The following is a 22,946-nucleotide window of genomic DNA, read 5'->3' as shown; positions in this document are numbered from 1 at the left end:
AATACCTTACATGGATTATTAGTTTGTTACCTTCTTCCTAAAAGAGAAAGACCATGTTTTTTCATCTTCCCAACCAACCAGTTTCCAAATTCCCAAAGCATCTTTAACATCATCTTGGCTTTCTTTTGACATCCAATCTGTTACCAAATCCTCTCAGTTTTTCATTCACAGTGATTTTTGTAATATTCTAATCCTCCATTCTACTTTTTAAATGGCAATCTTCTAGCTCAGGCCTTTATTAACTGTTGACTGAACAATTATCATAACCTCCTAACTCATTTCCTTCTCTCCAAATTCCAATCCAACACTTATACTGTTACCTAAGTGGTTATCCTGATATACCAATATTATCAGATACATTTCCTGCTTAAGAATATGCAATGGCTCCCCAGTATGTTCAGAATTAATTTCAGTTAACATATTCTGGCAGTACTAACACAAAAAGACCAATTTTTGCAGCCTTATCTCAAATGATAATGTTTTATCACCATCTATTTACCACATGGTCCAGTTCAAATACTGTCTTTGCAGATTCCCTGAGTCAAAATGAATCTCCTACTGCTATATAATGTCATAACAGTTTGTACTTCTCTTTTAACAGTTAGCATAGGCTACAGTGTTTCAAAACTATTTATGAAAATACATGACACCCCATGCAAAATCTGAAAATATAACAGGAGGGAAAACTGTATTAACCTTTGCACATGAATGGCTAAAGGTGATACTATCACTTGTGAAAATGACATTTGAGAAAACATAAGAAATGCTAGTAGCTGAACAAGTTCTTATTCTTAAAGAAGCTTTAAAATGCTTAATATTTTCATTCTGATTTTAAGAAATCTTGGCAAAGAGAAATGATTATGCATCACTATTTTTTATCCAATATTCCAATGTTAAAGTAATCTTTGTAGCTCATAAATCTCTGGAGAAATCTGTTAGTCTGTTTGTCTGTATTCCTTTCTCACCATATGTTTAAGGGTGTGTGTGTTGGGGGGGTGGTGAGTGAGTGTGTGTGTGTGTGTGTGTGTATAAACACATTTTGTATTTAACACTCATCAACACTCAATCAAGTTGAAGAAATCACCCATTCCAAAGCCTCACCTACATCGTTCTGGACAAGTCTTTGGCGTTTTGAACCATCCAGATTGGACATTTCAATCACAGACTGCTTGGCATCGCACCAATACAACTTGTCAGTTAAGTAATCAATTGTTATTCCACTGGGCCAGACCAGATCCGAGCTAGCTATAACCAGTCGGCCAATGCCTTGAAGGGAAGAACTTTCAATTCGTGGATTAATCCCCATCTCAGTCCAGAATAATCTCCTTTAATCAAGAAAGCACACAACAAATAAAACTTGCAAGGAAAAAAAATTCTTTTATTCTTTCATTATTAAAAACATCAATGAAAATCACTTTAGGATAAACTAAAGTGGTACACCAAGGAATACAGAAAGAGAAAGTATAGCACTGAATATTGGACACAATTTTCAAAAGCAAAAGATTACCTTCTCTATGTACAACAACTTGGACAGAAAATGCTGAATTAAGGCTCAGATAATTGGATAAAAAAGGAGCTGTTAGTTTAAAAACTTGTAGTATATTACTATCCAAAAGTGTTTGAGTGCATATTCTTAAATTAGCGTTTCATGCTACAAAAGGCAATGGAATCTTGCTAGCCTGTCTCTCTGCTATGCATATGTAAACCTTGCTGTATATGTAAAATTACAACGTAAAGGGAAGAGCATATTTATCTATTATCCTGTTTTATACTATATACTCAGTTAACCTGGTCAATTTTAAGTTCTGTAAATCAGGTGCTGAGGCACAGTTTTTGAATTCAATATGGTTCAGTATCTTTTCACTAGCTTGTTTAGAGATGGTTACATTCTCATTGTTTGAATCATGTGGCTGGCTCCAAATTAATTATCTATTTCTACCAGTTTATTATTTCCCACAGACCATCGTAAAATTTCCATTATAAGTAAAATAGGATGAGCTTTTATCCTTGATTTTTAACTAGGAAGGAGTTAGTTATTCTCCTTAACTTAATTCTCTAAACTTAAACCAACATTTGTCACTAATTCACAATTAACAACATAGAGCCTCCTAATATTTCACGATTTCTCTTTCCTCTTCCCCAAATCTAGGAATGACCTATCACTGGAACTCATGATTTTTCTAAATAGAATTCATAAGCCATGCAATCCAAATACCATCCTCTCTCAAGAAACAATATAGTTTTTAAAGAAAGTACATAGTGTAAGGGGCTTATGCCTCATTGATTAATGAATTACAACCCACTTCTTTTCAAAAAGAAATTGAATTTGCTTAAAATGAAAGGGTATCAAAACAATGAAGTTTTCTATAGGAAAAACAAAAGACATTAAAAGGATGAGGAAGTTATGCTAGCCATACCATTTCTGAACATTTGAACAAATCTCATGGATTTTCTTGGTTTCTGATTCTACTGACCACCTGAGGTCTTAAGACAAATTTTGGACACTAGCACACCAAACATAAACTGTCCTATGACCTCCACAGAAAGGGCCTTATTTTCACAAATACTTACTTGGCCATTGGATGAACAGCAAGTCCTCGTGGCTGAGAGATGCCCTCCTTAATGATTATTTCACGATACTTCCCATTTAAATCACTCCCTTCAATGAGAGATTTCCTAAAATGCATGTAATATAAAGGGGCTTATTATATCAACTTTACTTTTTAGACAAAAATACTTGTTTTCCCTGTTGCTTACTGAAAAGCAAAATAGGCATTCTAAACTCCCCTATCACAGGTGTGCACATGAACACACACATGTCAGGAGTAACACATATGCAAAGTCTATTGTTTTTTTTAACACAGTGTTTAAATTAGTTTCCCAATATTTATCCCAAGCAATTAAAATACACCGTGAAAGGATAAGGTAAGAGGGTTCTGTGTCAGTGGCCTGGCAGGGATAAAGCCAGGAAGTGCAAATGCCACCATCACTTTCTCTTCACAACCTCCCAGCTCCTGGCGGAACCAATAAAAGCCTCAGCCTGGTGTTCACAGATCACAGGGAGGAAGGAGAGTAGACCTCGAAGGGCCACAGAGACAACCAACACAAGGACAGTAGGAGCAGACTTACACTAACTTTAATTTTCTTCCATCTGATTCTAAGACAAATGGGAGTACTGAAATACTCTTTGCTACTCTTAACATTAAAAAATAATAATAACTCCTTGGAATCTAGCAGGGGAGAAAATTCTTGCTTTCTAATTTTTCCATTTATTTGTCAAACAAACCTTTATTATCAAATAGACACTTCCTCAGCACCTAGTGTGTGTCAGGGATTGACCTAAGCACTGGAGATACAATAGTAAACAAAACCCGGCTCTGTCCTTAAAGAGTTAGAGATCAGCTGGAGAGCAAAGGGGAGGGAGACCGAAGCGGGGGGGGGGGGGGGGGGGGGGGATGGGGAGGGAGGAGGATGGGCAGGAGAGGAGGGAAGAGAGGGAGAGAGAACCGTAATACAGAGCCTGTACCGAACGCGACTGGCAGAGTCGGTGCGGGTGGCTGGCTGGAGTGCACGGTGAGCCCCAGCAGGTTCCCTGAGCAGGCAGGACCACAACAGAGGAGATGAAAAAGAACCTCCCTTCCCCACCCCGTGCCACTTGCTCACCCCATCTCCCTACTGCAAACTAGAAAGTACAACTATCTTTAATCCATTCGATAAACATTTGGAAAGGTCTACTCCTCGTTCTTGCAGGCAATGTGTGCAACAGGCCTGCCCAGAAACGCAGGGCAAGCCCAGTCCCTCCTCCCTGTGCTACAAAACACTCAGGAGACCTTCTGCAGGTGGCTTGTTCAAGTGCCCTTTCTAGACGGGGGACGGGGCTTGATCTATTCTTCCTCATGGGCCATATGCAGGAGGGAGATAAAGGTAAAATTGGCTCAGGGCCTGGGCTGGGTCAAATCCACTTTGCAAACTACCAACTCAGGGCAGTGGATAATTTGAACTCATTTATACTCCAGCGCCACTTTTAAAAGATAATTTTATTCCCAGATGAAGTGGAAGGTATTTTTGAACTCAATGTGTCAAATTCACTCCGTCACAAGTGTCACTGTGCCTGTTCCCTTGAGGGAAGGAATTCTGAAGCCACTTGCTTGTGACCAGGGGAAATAAAACTGTCAGTTCTGATTTCATTGTTACATCATCTCTAAATTCTTACTGTTCTGAGCAGGAGGAAGGTGACGAGAATCGAGACCGACATGAGCTCCTGACTCTGGAGCTGTCTCGGGCAGGATTGCTGGAATTTACTCTCAAAGCTCGCCAAGGGGGTCACCCAATAACACACTTCTATTTGGTTCGGCCACAAAGCATCTTGAACTCCAGTGTTGGTCATGAGACAGCAAAGACAAGGGCGGACATTTGGGTTCACGTGAGTTCAAGCATAACCCTTAATCTAGTGGAGTATCTTTCTCTTCATATTTGTTATCTGATGGGTCTCAGTGCCACCACTGGGATCCTCTAAACCCACCCTATTTCCAGGGCAAGAGTTGTCCATCCAGAACCCTAGAAGAGTGATTTTTTACCTCATGGTAGTTTTTGTTACCTCAAAAGGAAGAGCAAACAGATATATTGTTTCCCTCTTGATTCTTTTTACTAGGCATTTGACTTTGGGAATCAGGATTCCTTAATACTAAATAATAGCACTGCCAGTGGAATTATCAATCTGCTTCCTTCCTACATTTAGATGTTAATTTGAATCTGTCTTTTCCTAAGCCAATGTAAACTGTAAGCATCCATTCTGGTTCTTTTACTTGGTTAAGAGTTACTATATAATCTAATATCACAAGCTTGGAATCCCAGTAATTTAAATCCAATTTCTAGCTAATATTAAGGTTTTCAAACTATAAACCTCTCATTTCCAGACAAATTAAAGGTTTTCTCTTAGCAGCTGCCGAGGACATGAGAAGGGCTTGTTATTACTCAAGTCAATGAACTAGAGAATCTGAGGTCTGGTCCTCCAGGATACCGTGGTGCCTGTCTATCTCCTGAAGGCATTGCCTCAGCAGTAGGTACTATGGTGCTATTAATCAAACACGTAAAATTAGAGGTGCCGTGCAAATGTGGGAAGTATGAGGAGACCCAGCATCCTTAGAGGGGCCAAAAGTGGCAGACATCTGCTGTCCTAATCAACGTTTCCTAGAACAGCCGTGTACAAGCTCTGTTATTATGCGCAGCTAATATTTTAAATGTCCTTTTAGGTAGGTTCAAAACAGAGAAGGCCATTATTAAGATTTTTAGCATTGTTATAACTGAAGTTGACTTTCATTTGTTATGTGACTCTGGATCAAGGACATTTAACTGACCCTGGTTGTAGAGGGCAGTATGTACTATGATTATTAAAAATATAAGCTTTGGAAATGGTCATTGTTGAGTTCAAATTCCAGATCCAGTACTTGCTGGCTGCTTGACCTTAGGAAAGTTATTTTACCTCTTTGATTCTCAATTTTTTAATCTTTAAATTGGGGATAAGAAGACTTACCTTTTGGGGAGTCAATATGGATATAAAGCCCTTAGTGCAGTATCTGGTGCATTTCAGTTATTCAATAAATGAATAAATAACCAAAGGATAAAGGAATGGAATGAAGGTATGGTTAAATGAATGAACAAATGAATGAATGAATTATTTAAAATATACTCACTCTGGTTATAGAAATGCCATATTATTGGTAACTGGGCACCACATCATGCATCTGGCTCATTTTTAAAATCCTGTTTGTTTCCCATGGGTTATCCAGACCAAAAGAGATTTTCTGGGACATAGAAAGCCTACCCTCAAGCATATAAACCCCCTCCCTGGGACTTCTTCCTCTATGTTGGGACCACTGATTTCAGAGGTGAAACCCTAATTAATTCTCTCTTCTTTTACTTTAACAAGGTTGCAGAGGTGCCAGAGGTTTGGGTTGGCCACCAGGTCACTCCATAGCTTTAAGTTACTCTGAGAAAGTATCCCAGAGCATGGAATCTCTAACCTTCTTCTGGGAGGTACTCCGTGGCTGGCTCCTTCTTGCTCAGAAGCAGGAAGTGGGCTCTCATTAGCACACACAAGGGATGCAGCCGCTTCCTTCTTCCCCCTTCTCCTACCCCATTCCGGGGGCTCACAAGGCCACACACACACACACGAACACACACACACACACACATACATACCAAGTGCAGCAGTGCTTCCTGCAGCCCCAAGAGCAGTGTGCCCAGAGGACAGACACACCACAACTTCTCTCTGGTCCTGTTGTTGCCCATCAGAGGGAAACAGACCATCTCTCCCACCTCATGAGGACTTTGCTCACAACTTCAGTGTGAAGCTCTTCATGCTCACTTAACTGAGAGCCAACATGTGGGTTCTAGCAAGACTTGTCACTTAAATGTTGTGCAACCTTGAATGAATCACTTAGCCTTTCTGAGCCTTCGTTTCCCCACCTGTAAAATGAAGGGGAAGTTGATCCCTGAAGCCCCTTCCAGAGCCCCCTCTGGGAGCATCCATCCTTCATTTGGCAATTATTTATGCATGACCTTAGGATATTTCTTGTACTGAGATTTAGGCCAAGCATTGGTATTAGTTTTCCCTGTGTACTCGTGTCTTATCTCCCTGGCTAAACTGTAAGGTGACTGGAAACATGGAGTGCTCCTCATGCTCCTGTGTGTCTCACATGCTACCTGGGAGAGAGCCTGATCCATAGCAGACGCTCCGAGAATGCTTGTTGATTATATCCAGACAGGTTTTGTGTTTCCCTGATTACAACCAATAGCCTGAAATGCAAAAACACATGCTGCTTTCTTGGTCCTCAAAACTTGCCCATGGATACAGACCTTGATGAAAGATACAGTCTCGATTAAAAGGAGGAATGTCCTGTTTGGTGGTGGGGAGGGGGTGGAGGGACTGTGGACAGCACTGGGGGCATCTTTCCTCTGATCCCAGTCAGGTGCCCAGCAAAATTTTCCTGCGTTCAAAGTGGAGGGTGAGGCCAGCTGTATTACCTATCCAATCACTCCCCTCCCATGTGGCTTAAAACTGAAAGAGGAAACCTACCCTCTGTCTGTCCAATAGAACTTACGGCCAATCCAGTCGACAGCAAGACCTTCTGGCACTCCTACTTCTTCCTCAATAAGCCTCTCTCGCTGGGAACCATCCATATTTGCTCTCTCTATCCACTTTAGGGCTGTATGGGCAAAGTATATCTACAAAAGAGAACACAGGCATTTCAGTTTGATTTGTTTAAAAACTTAATGCGGAATATATACAAATGAGGTTAGTAAATCTTTATATTATACAGTACAATAGTTAAGAGCTGGGCTTTGGAGATAGACACACCTGGAACTGAACTCCACCTCAGTTGCTTCCCAGATATGTGTAAACTTAAGCAAGTTTATCAGTGTCTCAGAGGCTCAGTTTCCTCATTGGTAAAATGGGGATAATACTATGAAGCGCACTAGTTTTATATATATAAGTTCTTAGCCTTGTGCCTGGCACATATTTCTATTGCTATGGGTAATGTGCTTATCTTTGATCATTGGTCAATAACAAAGCCATCATACTTGAATTCTAATGGCTTCTACGGCCTGAAAGGGAACAAAGATGAGCAGTTTAATGGGGGCTGCAAGCTGAGCTTTAACTTCTACTGCTTGATCCACAGGATTCCACTTCGCTGAAAGTCAGGAGACACAGCTTCTTCTCCCAGATTTGACACTTATTTGTTTGACTGCCTTGGTTAAATCATTTTATTTATTTATTTATTTTAAAATTGAAGTGTAGTTGATGTACAATATTATATAAGTTATAGGTATATAATATACTGATTCACAATTTTTAAAGTTTATGTTCCATTTATAGTTATTATAAAATACTGGCTATATTCCCTGTGTTGTACAATATATCCTTGTAGCTTATTTTTTACATAATAGTTTGTACCTCTTAATCCCCTCTCCCTATATTGCCCCTCCCCACTTCCTTCTCCCTACTGGTAACTACTAGTTTGTTCTCTATATCTGTGAGTCTGCTTCTTTCTTTTTATATTCACTAATTTGTTGTATTTTTTGGATTACACATATAAGTGATAACATACAGTATTTGTCTTCCTCTGTCTGGCTTATTTCACTGAGTATAATACCCTCCAAGTCCATCCATGTTGCTTCAAATGGCAAAATTTCACTCTTTTTTATGGCTGAGTAGTATTCCAGTGTGTGTGTGTGTGTGTGTGTGTTTAGGTACCACATCTTCTTTATCCATTCATCTGTTGATGGATACTTAGGTTGCTTCCATATCTTGGAAATTGTAGATAATTCTGCTATGAACATTGGGGTGCATGTATCTTTTTGAATTAGTGTTTTTGTTTTTTTCTGATATATACCCAGGAGTGGAACTGCTGGGTTATATTGCTGGGTTTATTTTGAGTTTATTGAGAACCCTCCATACTGTTTTCCACAGTGGCTGTACCAATTTACATTCCCAATAACAGTGTACATGGTTAAGTCATTTAATCTCAATTTTCTCAGCTATAAAAATGACAAAGTCAGACTAGGTATTTGCTAAAGTTCCTTTCATCTCTAACTGTAGATAATTTCATTTTAATTAATAGATTTTGTCCAACAGAACATACCTTGAAGATGCAAAGTTCTTTTTCAGTCTAGTATGCAGACTATCAAACAGGTACAAGAATAAAAAATTGCTATGGGTTAGCTGACAATTTAATGATAGTATATGTGGAATATTAACTGTGAGTACATATATGTATATAAACCTATCATCAGTAATGAGAATATTCATAAAATGGTAATTAAATAAAAGTTTATCATCTTTCTGGATAAAATAGAAAAGGTTCTATTCCATAATACAAAAATGGGCACTTCTTATATTAAAAAATACTCTGCTAGTGCTCTGCCTCTCAAACTCAAATGTGTACATGAACCACCTGGGAATCTTGTTAAAATGCAGATTCTGATTCACTGGTCGCGGTGGAGCCTGAGAATCTGCAGTTCTAACAAGCTCCAGGTGATGTTGATGTCACTGGTCTAAGGACCACAGTTTGAGAAGCAAGAAAATGAGAACATTGACCAGAGAAATGAAAAACCATGAATAAGCCACATGACTTAAAGTTCATTTTAGGTTTCCTTATTCACCTAGTTGTAAAAACTACTGACTGTGTGGGAAAAAACTAATTTGGTAATAAATGAATCTTGAACTGATTCTATTAATTTTTTCCTGTTAATATAATTCTTCTAGGGAGTCAAATAGATTCAGTTCATAGGAAAAAAAAGAATTGTTTGCTAGTATTTAATTACAAAACTTCTATTTGCAAAAGTAGTTATATTTGGTTATCAATCCATACCAATTAAACACAGAATCAATTTGCTTCACTCTGCCTCTTTTGGCCATTTACCAGAATGCTTCAAATCAGGAAGAAACAAAAGCACAAGGTTTAAAATTCTAGGAATTAATGCACCATCTAGTAATAACTAAATCATTATGGAGGGAGATTAATAACTATGTAACTTCATAATTATTGGCTGATTAACCTCCAGAAGACACTGTAACATATCATTTCAAGCACATTCTAACCTAGCATAAAGATAACAAGAAATTAAAGACCAAACGGTCAGCTGATTGGGTTGATAATTTAGAAATTCTAATGTTTATACAAAAAAACTTCATGTAAAATTATTATATAAATAATGTTGTGTTAGACTGTCATTCACACATGAGCTGTAAAACTTATGTTTCTTGGTTTTCATGGTTAGGAGGTCACTGAATTTCCTCCCTTAAGGACATGTATTGAATGCAAATTAGTAATCCATACTTCCTATGCTGCACCTCAACCTCCTATTTCTCCCAAAACACAAATAAATAAAAACCTATTTATGGTGCTCTTCCTGTGTGTATGGCACTGTGCTAGCTTCCTATTCTCATTTCCAAAGAGGAAACTAAACTTCAGATTCTGTTCAAATTATCCCCAATAAAATGGCTGAATCACAGCAAGGAACAGGGTAGGGTTATGATAACAGAAACATCCTTAAAACTTTCTCAAGTGATGTTTTAATATCTACATTTAAATTTTTCTTTGCCTAATTGTTCTGAGCTTGGCAGAGGATTTTCAAGTAACCCAGGTCATCTGTTAGGATAAAATCCTCTACTCTGTCCTTAAAGCACAGCCACATCTGTTCAAGCAGCAAAACCATACCTTATTTTCCACAGGGTCATGATCTAGGGCAAAAACCATTCCTATTTGCTGGCTGAGCAGGGTTCCATAATCTGTTCCATCAAAACGCACGTGTCGAATATCCTGAGAATTGGCAAACAGCAAAAACGGTGGTGGTCCTAATAATCAAATTTAAATATGGTTGCATTTAAAATATGCCTTGGAACCCAAAAGCTACTTCTGACTCTTCCCGTTCATTGTACCCTATTCCTTAATTTCTGCAGTACTTGTTTCTTAATTTCCCACCAGTACGGTGTAGGTTAAGAGAGGCAAGAAGACTTCCTTTCCCATGAGGTGACATATGGCCAGAATTTCATCACTGGTTTCCTCCCTGTCTAGGTGCCTGCTTTTAAAATACAAATTACTTATAGAAAGAGAGAGTATTAAGTAACAAACATCTTAACTAAATGATGTAAGTCTTATGCTCTGTAATCTCCTTGATTCACACATATTGAAACATTAATATTAGCAGATTGTATTAATTCATGTCCAAAAAATACCCTTCCCTGGTCTGGACACTTTTAAAATGGAGGTATGATTATGTGAGTTAATAACTAGACCCCTGATAATTTTCAGAGCTCAGATTATGCTATATTAACTAAGGCCCTGAGAAGTTAAGAGTACTGGGGTCTAAGGCAAACTCTGTAGGCTCATCATTATGTTATCCCAGGTTACAGGCATAATGAACCCAAGGAGAGATTAAATCAATTTGGCATAAATCTAGGATTTCCAAGGCTGTTGAAGGACATGAGAAGTAATATTAGAAGATGAAAAAATAGTTGAAGCACACAACCTTATATTAAATTTTTCATGAAAAGGACAGAACTTGTCAAAGTATTATGATTATTACATTCACCAGAGAGATAAAAATCAAATCAATCAACAAATATTTATTAAATGCCCCTTAACTATAAATTGTTTTAAGACTATTCTGGTTATGACTTTCACATATACTGGAATGCCATACCTGATGTTATAGTAAATCTTTGCTTAACGCTAATTAACTTCAAAATGTTCCTCAAACACAGAATTATTATTTATATAATATTAATTTATGTTATTTATATTTATAATGTGATTTGTTTTCCATTTCCAAAAATGAAAAAATCAGACTTTCTATGCAGAAGCCAAAAGCAATTGAACACTTTCTAAATAAAATGTTGTTTTTCACATAATCTTTTTTGCAGAGACCCACTTTCAAATGTTCACAGCACTAACCTGAGGCTGTACAGCTCTTTTTGTCCAGTTGTAGGTCATACCCCGGAATGCAGCCACATTCCCAGGACACTGGGCTGAGAGGAATGCAGAGCTGGCTACATCCACCATTATCGGGAGATGAACAACCTACAAGAAACAATTCCTTGGTAATGATGCTATGTTATTAAAAAATATATCAATTTTTCATCAAAATATTAAGGTGAACCAAATATACATTGCTTTTTAAAACCATTTCCACAATCATTCATACTTTCACAATCAAGCTTATTTTTCAGAGATTAGGAGGAAAATGTCATCATACTCTACTTCCCTATAACCTGACATCTTTAGTGTTAATCCTTCACATCCCAATGACCCTTGTCTTCTTGTTCTGTCACTGAATTTGTGAACAAGCACACTGGCAGCTGGCTGGAATAAAAAATGCATTTTGATGAGTTTGGCAGCTGGTCTAATTCTTCCTAGTGATTAATATATTTTTTTCACTCTCATATTTTTGGTCCCTTGACTTCTTTTACTCTTTTTATTTAAAAAAATGTCACACATAACTCTTTGCTAATTTTGAGTTATAGCCTTCACTCTATATGCTTAAGTCTCTATGAAGATAAAAGTAGGGAGGTATTCATAGGTGCAAGGAACAGGCTAAGCACTCCACATCCACCATCTTGTTTAATGCTGGTCACAAATCCAGGAGGCAGGTATCATTAACCTCTACAGATGAGGAAACTGAGACCAAAAGAGGGCAAGTAACTAGTCCAAAACAACGCTGCTAGTAACTGGTAATGCTATCTCAGGGCTGTCTAGCTTCAAAGCTCTTGCTCATAACCACTACACTATGCTATCTAAAAACAAAAACCAAAAATCTTATTTATATCCATATGTTAATCCATTATGTAAATATCTTTCAATGTGTAATGTTGGAAAATCTATTCTCCTTTGTCAGTAGATGGATTTTTAGGTGTCAGTTAGAAAATGAATGTTTTCAAACAAACAATAGGTAAATAAACTTACCACTACAGGTTTTCCCATCTGTCTCAAGCACTGAGCCTTCAGGACAGAAACATATGGGACCGTCTGATGTCAGAACACAATCATGACTGCATTCAGACACATTACTTGGGCAGGAAATTAATTCTAATTAATGAAAAATAAGGTCAAGATTAGTGTTAAATCAGATTTATGGAAATTTGGTAAATTCAGTTGCTAACAAAAAAAAATGATATCCTGAAAAGAATAAGTTAAATAAAGATTGAACATTTATGAATTGCTGTGGTAATGGAGATATAAAAATAAAGAAAAAGTTTCAAATCTAAAACAAATTAAAGAAGGACTTCTAACTTTGGAAAATGACTCTAGTTTCCTCAAAGTTATCCTAAATATAAGTAAACAAAGAGAAAAAAATTCATCATTTATACTGCCTTAACTGTAAGAATTGTATCTTGAAGTCACCAAATAGTTAATGAGAGAACATTCTTTTTATAAAGGTATTACAATTAATGATTAAAAAGAAATATTAGAACTAGATATCATCATTCAAATCCCCTGATGAAATAATGAATCTAGGAAATGAGTGTTAATGGCCACTACAACCATTCCCTGAAAGAAGACTGGGCTCTTTCTTGCTCCCAACAGTCTTGGCAGCTGCTCTTGGTTGGGGGCAGTCCCACCCTAAGGCAGAAAAATGGTGGCCGAAAAGAAGACGAAAAAGTTGCTGGGCCTGATCAAATCTACGCTCCAACTCATTATAGAAAGTGGAAAGTAAGTGCTGCAGATACAAGCAGATTCTGGAAATGTTCAGACAAGGCAAAGAGAAACTGGTCATCCTCACCAACAAATGCCCAGCCTTGTGGAAATCTGAAATAGAGTACTACACCATGTTGGCCCAAACTGGTGGCCACCACTACAGTGGCAATAATATTGAATTGGGCACAGCATGTGGAAAATACTAGAGTATCTATGTCACTGGCAAAGCCAACTGGGGTCCTCGGGAAAAATAAGATGGAATCTAGGTGATAAGGTCTAACCTCTTCTTTGGGCTTAGTCTCGTTTCAGTTGCACGTAGGGGGCCGTGTGCAGAGGCCTTGCGCCTAACACATGGGATCAGAGTTCCCAGCGCAGAACTGCTGCACCTGATACTGCAGCTCGATGGGCCGTATGCAGAAGCACTGTGCTCGACACCTCGATTCAACATGGCAGCGACAGCCATGTGCAGAGACCCTGCGCCCAGCACTGCGACCTGGAGCCTGAACAGCACGCTTGTGTGTGCCCAGTGGGAACTCCGCCCCCTCCCAGCTGTGGAGAACCCTATAAAGCAGCCCTGCCCACGGCCTGTCAGGGGAGCGGGTACTATGGAGGGGAGCTCGCATCTCTCCAATCTCTGGTCCAGCAATAAAGCTTTCCTTTGCTTCTGAACCAAACTCGGTCTCGTCCTATTGGCACTAGCGATGCCGGGCAGGAGGACCCTTGTGAGGACTGACTGGAACGGGTCAGTAACATGCACACTGGCTATTATTGACCCAGGTGATTCTGACAGCATTAGAAGAATGCCAGAATGGACTGGTGAAAAGTAAATCATGCATATTTTTTCTTCAGTAAAACTGTCCAGAGTTTGTTTTTTAAAAAAAGAAGAAGAAAGACCATTGGGGAACTTTAGAACGGATGACAGAGGGAGAAACAACCAGATGTTATGTGTCTCCTGATGGAAGTATAAGCATACCAATGAAGTATTATTGTCAAAATTTCAAAGCCTAATCTGATCAAGCCTGCAGATCTAACTACAAGTTTGAGAAGGACAGGGACATCTTAGAAGTGTGTTCAGTAAAATCCAGAGTGTGAGAAACTCTGCAGGAAAAAAACAGTTTCTTCAGCAAATACTTGCAAGGGGAAAAAAAGAGGAGAGGGAATCTGTAGGATAAGAGAGAGAGGTATCAGCTAATATCAGTATAACACACAGAGCTTGTTTTGATACCTAGTCAAACAAATCAACTGTTGAAAACTTTTTAAGATAATTTGAAAACTGACTAGATACTTGATGTTATTAGGGAATTATTGTTAATTTTTTTAGTTGTGATAATGGTATTGTGGTTATACCTGAAAACTGACTGGGTATTAGATATTAGGGAATTCAAGCTAGTTTTTTAGATGTAATAGTGTATCATGATTATGTTTTTTACATGCTTACCTTTCAGAGATATATAATGAAATATAATAAAATATGGATAAATAAACAGTAAAATATATAAATACATGCTTGTTGGAGGTTTTGATTTAACAGGTCTGGGATAGAGTCTGGTCATTCACATTTTAAAAAACAAACCAAAATAAAACTCCAAGGTACTCCTGATGCACACTATTGATCGAGGACCACCAACCCAGATCATAGCCACCTTAGAAACATCAGTGAAAATGGAGGAAATAATGCAATAAATACTTGTTGTGACTTACGGTGACACCGTTTCCCATCAGGAAGCAGAACAAATCCTACAGGGCATGTGCAATAATAGGATCCAGGGATGTTTTCACACCCAAGAGTACAGCCATGATTCCAAAAGGCACACTCGTTGACATCTACACCATAACAACAGTAAAACAGTCAGATGGTTATTTTTGAAAATAAATTGTAGTTATCACTAATAAGTCAGCAAAAAGTAGGGTATCTCACACCTCTATCTGCTGTAACTGACCATGGCAAGACTGTTTTTGCTACTCTAACAAAGAGTGAAAGAAATTAGTTCAATTATCATGAAAGCCATGGTTTAAACTGTCACAGTTTATATTTTCAAATACAGATTTTCATATTAAAATTACTCATGGGATAAAGTAGTACTATTTCCCCAGAAAAGATATAGCCATTTAAGGCAAGGACCCTAGAAAGTTCTTGACAAGGGCAGGATATCCCCTGCTTTGCTCTTCAGCTTTCTCGATGCTGACAGGAACCCTTCACCTGAATGTGGGAACATCCCCTAGCAGCTTTACTCTGGCTGAAACCCAGCCTTCCACATCACTGTTCTATGCTATGGCTCTCGCCCACTAGTCCCACGTAAGCAGGGGACTGCAGTTAACAGGCAGATGCCAGGTTGACCTGAAGTCTCACCCCAACTAATTCCACTGAATGTACGTTGCAGCCATTGGATTCTTTTCATTGGTAACTCACTGGACGTCCCAGGAGAAAGGACATGGCATTTCTTCTTGGGTTAATTACATCGGGCCTGGAGTCTCACAATAGGACAAGCCCCAGATAACCAGCCAAGGTGCCGTTTCTCAGGATTCCTACCAAACAGTTATGTGATGAGATGTGGGAGTCACATACCCTTTGAGGATCTCATGAGAGCTACGGAACTACTCCCCTAAAAAACTTGACAATACTGACATTTTGCACACCGTCAAACCCACAGAGCTCCATAGAGTCCACTCAGAGAATCCCTGCCTTATATCAATCCCTGAGTAGCCTCTGAAAGTATCTGATCTGGGAACACAAGATATAAAGGAGACCTGAAAGTGTTACAAGGGCTTTAAAATTGGGGAAAAAATAAAATTGCTTTTCTGGGGGAAAAAAGGAGGAAACTTGAAATTGGTTTCACATGGAGGTTCTGGATTGCCCACTGAAGACCAGCCACTGGCCCAGGTGGGCTGTGCTTGCTCACCACACATTACCTTCACAGTTCTTTCCATCTTGGCTTAAAGCATATCCCTCTGCACACATGCACACATGGGACTTAGGCTCTTGCCCACACATGCTGCTTCTGCAGTTACCTTTCCTCAGTTTGCAGAGTTTCTGATCTAGAAGAGAAGGCAGTTAATTTGGAGTGGAGGTGTGTTTTGACAGGGGCAATGCATGATCCCCTCATGGCTCCTAAGAATGCTAATCTTCCTGTGACATCAGCAGGGGTGTTGTCTCACGGAGGCGGCACTGCTCTAGGGTCGAACATTAGCCCAGATTACTCAGCATTCCGAAGCCCATTTATTTCTCTAGTTGTATCTCTCCTACAGTAGCTCTCGGGACAGGACATACTAATTACATGGAGATGTCATTCCTTGGGTTACGAACACTAAGCACAACTTAATAGCTTTTTCTTTTGACCTGCTTTTATCAAAAGTATTTATTTATTTAAAAAATAAATAAGTCAATAAACAGAAATGCTGAAAATGAAATATCTGTTTAAGAAGCAAACATGGCTGCAAAACGAAGAACATCTCTTTTTAAGTATAATATTTATAGGTCAGATCTATATATTTATCTGTTTTTAGGATCATTATGTAAAGAACGACTTCCTTCAGACAGTATATACCACTGCCATATGTCTTATCCCCAAGTTTCCGAGTTTATTGCTGCCAGCATTCCATGTTTGACAAAATAGCCCAGGGCGAGTAGTAAAATCTGCTCAGTAAGGTAGGTGCTTGGATTAAATTAGCCAAATACATTGAACAACAAATGGCCAACTTGGTACCTTTGGTTTTCAAAGCCAGAGTCAAGGGCTAAACTAGTAACACATATATCCCTGTTCAAATTTTGTTCCTTCTCATTTTTTTGCCAATTTTAATAATGACTTTGTGAAATGCTCTGGGAAATACAGAGGTAAGCTTGAATTTGAGGGCAGCTCTCAAGGTGCATGTAGTTATGGAGGCCAGAGCTCTGGCAATAGGTGACGGCAGGGGAAGAGGACTGGGGTCAGGCACCAGGAGACCTGGCATAGCTGAGATCAGTGAGAGCCTGCGAGTAAGGGGAGGAGCCCACTAAAAACACGGCCTTGCTGTGAAAGACACAAGAAACAAGCCAGCGAGAGCCTGAGCACAGTACTGCAAGAGGCTGAGACGGTCCTCCATGTAGGTTTGTTTCTCTGGTCTCTGTCTACTTAGAAAGGCGGCTCCTCACGCTGACTCTACCCCTTTCCTTCTACTTCAAGTTACTAAACACTTTTCTTGACCAACAAAGCATCACACATTAGAAACATATTCTTGCCCCCTTGAAAATGTTTCTAATGTACCTTGAGACCACCTGGAGGGCATGTCACCCTCTAGAGATTCTGATTTGATACATCAAGGGAAAGGCTCACTTTTACCGGAATCTGGAATGATTCTGACGCTGGAGTCTTTACACCACACTTTGAGAAACACTGGCCTAAAGTACTAATGGAATATCCCACTTTCACCTCAATTATGTACGCTTCCTTTTAGCTAATCTATGTTATTTCTTTAGTTATTTTAAACTTGTTTATTCAGATCTCTTGATAGAATTACATGCACAATTATTTAATACTGTTGCAATATTGTCAACTAAGTCAGTTAAGATTTACACTGGATAGTTTTTTTAAAATTAAAAAACTGTTTTTTTAAATTTATTTATTTTTGGCTGCGTTGGGTCTTCGTTGCAGCGCTTGGGCTTTCTCTAGTTGCGGTGAGCGGGGGTTACTCTTCCTTGCGGTGCGCAGGCCCCTCACTGTGGCGGCCTCTCCCGTTGCGGAGCACGGGTTCTAGGGGCACAGGCTTCAGTAGTTGTGGCTCGTGGGCTCTAGAGCGCAGGCTCAGTAGTTGTGGCGCACTGGCCTAGCTGCTCTGTGGCATGTGGGATCTTCCCGGACCAGGGAACGAACCCGTATCCCCTGCATTGGCAGGAAGATTCCTATCCACCCTGCCACCAGGGAAGCCCTACACTGAATAGTTTTTGGATATTGATTCCAGAAATTTTGTTTCTTGTCCACGGTTTTTATGCCAATTACACATGTTTAGTAGCATTGTTTTTCATGTTCCTACACGCTTCACATATCAAAATTTTAATTAAGAAAATTAAAACCAAAATGACCCCAATTTTTAAAGTAAATGACTAAAGTCAGAAACTCACAAATTTCCTGGAGACAAAATGTACCTAATTCAAATTTCTAAAAAAGAGCATGTGATTGTTTTAACTGTATTTTTTATAATGTTTACAAACGAACAACAACAAAAATCCAGAAAGGCCTGATTAATAGCACCTTTTAATAGCCTTTTAATAGCACCAAAGTGCTACTACTTTCTTGAGGGAACCAAAAATTGAGAGATTATGCTTCCTGTAAATATCCCCTATAAAAATCTTTCCAAACCCAGTATGATAGACGACCACTGCATTAAGAATTGGGAAAACTGAGTTCTGTCTTCGTCCTGCCTTTTACATAAAATCACTTTATCCCTTTGACTTCAGTTTCCATGAAATAAAAGTGTCGAAGTAGATATTCTCTGAGATCCCTCACTTAAAAAAAAATTAGGGTTCTATACAGAATCAAATGTTTGTTGTAAATTCCTCTAAATTTATACCTCTAAAGATTCTCAAACCTTAATACCTGCTTATGATATGTTAATGGAGATTCAGATTGACTTATGGAGAAAACAATTAGTGTCTAGGGTACAGGAAATTGCTCTGTTCTTCATCTAGATCCAATGTTATTTATCTTTTTTTTTTTGTACTTTCTACTACCTCTTCCTGTTCTTCTGTGTGTTATTATAATCACCAATATCATCACAATTATATATATATATGTATATATCTTTTTCATTAATCAGTAAGCTTCTGAGGATAAAACATGTATCCCATTCACATTTATAGTCCCAATAGCACCTAACCTGGTGCCCTTCACAACACAGGGGTGCAACAAACATCTGGAACACATGCACAAAAACCTGTGATCATGAAACCTGCAACTTAACTCCTTTATTTGGTTTCTCCTTGAATTTCCAGTCAACCTCAGACTTAGAACTCAAATAGATGGTCAGTATTCTTTCCACTATACCATACTGATGATGGTTTTAATGATACTTATTAACAATATACATTACTATTCAATGATGAACATAGGCAGGAAAGCAATCACTATTCGTCTCTGAATGGCTGTGCTGATGATGTGACCCGAATTCAGACACTAAACACTTAAAAGGTCATTTCAGGAAGAGGCAAAACATAGAGGATTGAGGGCTGTATTTTGTTTAATCTCCTTAATCTTCTGCTGTTCTTTAGCTTCAAATTAGGCTGAAGCTAGCACTCAGAATGCTGCTGCTGACCTCAGGTAACACCCCTCCCAGAGCCCAGCAGTGGAGCCTAATTACCTTTGAGATCAAATTAAAGCTCCTTAATCATGGAGTTTAATGTCCACCACCAACTGCGCCTGCAATAACTGCCCGATTCACAAGCTCTCATGAGCTTTGCTACAGCCAAGCAAACTATAGATTTTACCTGGCGCAGTTCTGAAACAACACACGTGGGATTCCCGAGCCTGCTTCTTTCCACTGATCACACCTTTCTCTCTACCTCAAATTCAGTGTCAGACTCACCTCATCAACAAAGCCTTTCCAGTCTCTTCCATTTGAACCCATTCACTTGAATCATTCTTTCAAGTAAATATTTAGCACCTCCAATAGTTAAAAATTTGAATAACATTTTATAAAGCATTTACATTATCACATGTAATTTTTATAACAAGCCCTTGAGCTATGCAGAGCAATTATTGTCTTCCATTTTACAGATTAGGAAATAGTATCTTAAGGATCACATATAAGTAATAAGGGGTAGGAGTGGGACTCGAGCTCAAGTCTTCAATGACAGACCTCATCTCTTCAATGTATATAATATGTGTGTATGTGTATATGTATATACATATACTTACGTGTATATATATATATATATAATTATGGGTTTTTATAGAAATATATATATTAATATTATTAATATTATATATTAATATATACCATTATATACTGATACCTAATAAAGTTAATATATTAACATATTAATATGTTATGCTATATATTTTATGTATAATAAAATATATAAATTATATATTTTTTTCTATAAATGTCTATGATTTTTGTTTTATTTATTTATTGTCTTTTTCATTAGTGAGTTCCCTGAATAAATGACTCCCTCACCTTCCCCAAAAAACTTCCCAAACTGTATAATATAGAAGTTTATTCTTCTTTGTTAATAGAAAATAAGAAGGAAGAAACAAGAATGGTTATTCTGCGCTATTGGAATTCCTAATTATAGTAAAAAAAAAAAAAAAAATCACTTAGCCAGAACTTAGCTACTTGGTATCCTTATCCATCTAAACCTAAGAATCAGAAAGTAAAGAAATCGGGACTTCCCTGGTGGTCCAGTGGTTAAGACTTCTCCTTCCAATGCAGGGGGTGTGGGTTTGATCCTGGTCAGGGGGCTAAGATCCCACATGCATCAGTGGGCAAAAAACCAACACATAAAACAGAAGCAATATTGTAACAAATTCAATAAAGATTTTTAACAATGGACCACTTAAAAAAAATCTTAAAAACAAAAAGAAAGTAAAAAAATCGACAGCCTCTGAGCAGTTAAAAAATAAATGCCTTTTACTCTCAGACGCACCCCTCAGGCCCGCTCAGTCTTTCCTTATTTCAGACCTATTTCTGAGGAGCTTGGCCAGTCCACAGCATGAAGATGCAAACACAAGGTGTGGAGGCCTCCGCTCCCATTGCTACCACCCCCATCCGCGGTGCATTCCCCACTAGCAGGAGTGGCTACATGATTCCGATGTGTTTTCTTGCTGAGCCCAGACACAGCCTCAGCCCGGCATTCTAGACCACCAAGGGTTAGTTACTGGTCATCTTTCCCACAACTAGAAGCCTCATCTCAGGGCTCCTCCTGGAGAAAGACGGCATAATCTGAGTGTGAAAATGATAATAACTGCAATGAATAAAAACATTTCAAATATTTTTTACATCCTTGAATTTATAAAGATGCTTTTTTTGAAAAGAAGGTCACCTCTGGAGGATACACTAACCCTTTATTCTGAAAACAGATAAATTAAGGGAAAGATTAAATCAAGCATTTAATTTACCTTTCCTATAAAAGATGCTCCTCAGGGAAATCACAGAGGTGATGTGGAAAAGTGATTCAACTAATAAGCAGTGATAGGATTAGAATGTCATTACTTCAAAACTCTAATGAAAAAATGCCTCTAAGCAATGACAATTAATAGCTTGTAAAGCCATTACACAAAAGGCTGATAGGAAACGCTATAATGGACAGACCAGGCTGGCAACACCTGAACCACTGATGAATCTTGAACATCACAAAAAGAATGGAAACCCAGCCACTACATGCCCTCTGGCGTGGTCACTAGGAAGCATGAGGTACTACCTGCAGTACCACCTATAAAGTACTCTTGCACAAAATCTGAATCTGATAAGGCGTCTAGGCTAAAACTACCAGTGTATAGGAAAAACAGAAGCATGTTAAATGACACCACGGGGATAGGATCTGAAAAATCCAGAATGTGGGAAATTCTAAGGGACAAATGATCTGGGTTCCTCAACAAATGAATGGCAGGAAAAAAGTCTCAGAAAATAAAGAGGCCACAGCCAGGCATATGGAAACCAGCAAGAAGCAAGAGACAACAGCAAGAAAGATAGAAAATTGATAAAGAGCCATTCCAAGTATGTAAAAGGTACTTCACATGGCAGCCATTTGGTGTCAGGGCAAACCTGCATTAAAAACCCAGCTTTGCCTCAAATCAGTCCTATTCTTGCCCCAATGACATGTATCTTCGTAAATGTGACCCTCATCATTAAGAAAATGTCAATATCTATAAATATGTTAGGAAGTACAGAAATCCATAATTTGCTAAGATTTCTGTAATAAATAACAGAGCTTTGGGTGTTTGAACTGATAATTTAAACTATATGAAAACAGAATATAAGTGTAGATGAGGATATGGAGAAATTGGAACCCTTGTGCACTGTTGGTGTAAATGTAAAATAGTACAGCCGTTGTGGAAAACAGTATAATGGGCCTTCAAAAAATTAAAAGTAAAATTACCGTATGATCCAACAATTCACTTCTGAGTATACGTTCAAAAGAATTAAAAGCAGCATCTCAAAAAGATATTTGCAGACCCATGTTTGTAGCAGGACTATTCCCAATAGCTAAAACATGGAAGCAACCCAAGTGTTTATCAAAGGATAAACAGATAAGCAAAATGTGATATATACATGCAGTGGGATATTATTCAGCCTTAAAAAGAAAAGAAATTCTGACACATGCTACAAAGCAGATGTATCTTGAGGACATTTTGCTGAGTGAAATAAACCAGTCACAAAAAGAGGAATATTGTATGATTACACTTATATGAGGTCCTTAGAGTAGTAGTCAAAATCACAGAGACACAAAGGAGAACGGTGGTTGCCAGGGGCTGAGGAGAGGCAGAAATGGGGAGTTCTCATTTAATGGGTGTAGAGTTTCAGTTTTACAAGATGATAAGATTTATGGAGATTAATGGTGGTGATGGTTGCACAAAAACTGTGAATGTACTTAATGCCACCTAACTGTACACTTAAAAATGGCTAAGATGATATATTTTATGTTATGTGTACTTTACCACAATATTTACATTTTAAGAAAAAATTATGTGAAAAAAAGATTCATATATCTAGGATGATTCTTTTCTAGGGTTTTACAGTAGAAACCCCAGCAATGACATAATCAAAATGAATTAG

At 38.4% G+C, this 22,946-nt stretch overlaps 1 protein-coding gene and 1 pseudogene across 6 annotated transcripts in view; one reads left to right on the top strand and one right to left on the bottom strand.

Annotated features, from left to right (window-relative positions):
* The window catches only part of EGF (epidermal growth factor), an 87,035-nt gene that overhangs the window by 31,437 nt on the left and 32,652 nt on the right, over positions 1–22,946 (bottom strand). For all 6 annotated transcript variants that reach the window (XM_007191031.2, XM_007191036.2, XM_007191034.2 and 3 more), the window contains exons 6-13: positions 16,110–16,235; positions 14,901–15,023; positions 12,468–12,590; positions 11,460–11,585; positions 10,224–10,360; positions 7,079–7,227; positions 2,572–2,676; positions 1,102–1,325 (exon numbers count right to left, since the gene is read on the bottom strand). In XM_007191031.2, coding sequence (XP_007191093.2) covers positions 1,102–1,325; positions 2,572–2,676; positions 7,079–7,227; positions 10,224–10,360; positions 11,460–11,585; positions 12,468–12,590; positions 14,901–15,023; positions 16,110–16,235 — 1,113 coding nt within the window. The remainder of the gene's footprint in view (positions 1–1,101; positions 1,326–2,571; positions 2,677–7,078; positions 7,228–10,223; positions 10,361–11,459; positions 11,586–12,467; positions 12,591–14,900; positions 15,024–16,109; positions 16,236–22,946) is intronic.
* LOC103004090 (60S ribosomal protein L30-like) lies at positions 13,138–14,026 on the top strand (annotated as a pseudogene).

Source organism: Balaenoptera acutorostrata, chromosome 5 (genome assembly GCF_949987535.1).
Source record: "Balaenoptera acutorostrata chromosome 5, mBalAcu1.1, whole genome shotgun sequence".
In the NCBI taxonomy this organism is placed as follows: Eukaryota; Metazoa; Chordata; class Mammalia; order Artiodactyla; family Balaenopteridae; genus Balaenoptera; species Balaenoptera acutorostrata.
This window is presented reverse-complemented; position numbering and strand designations above follow the sequence as displayed.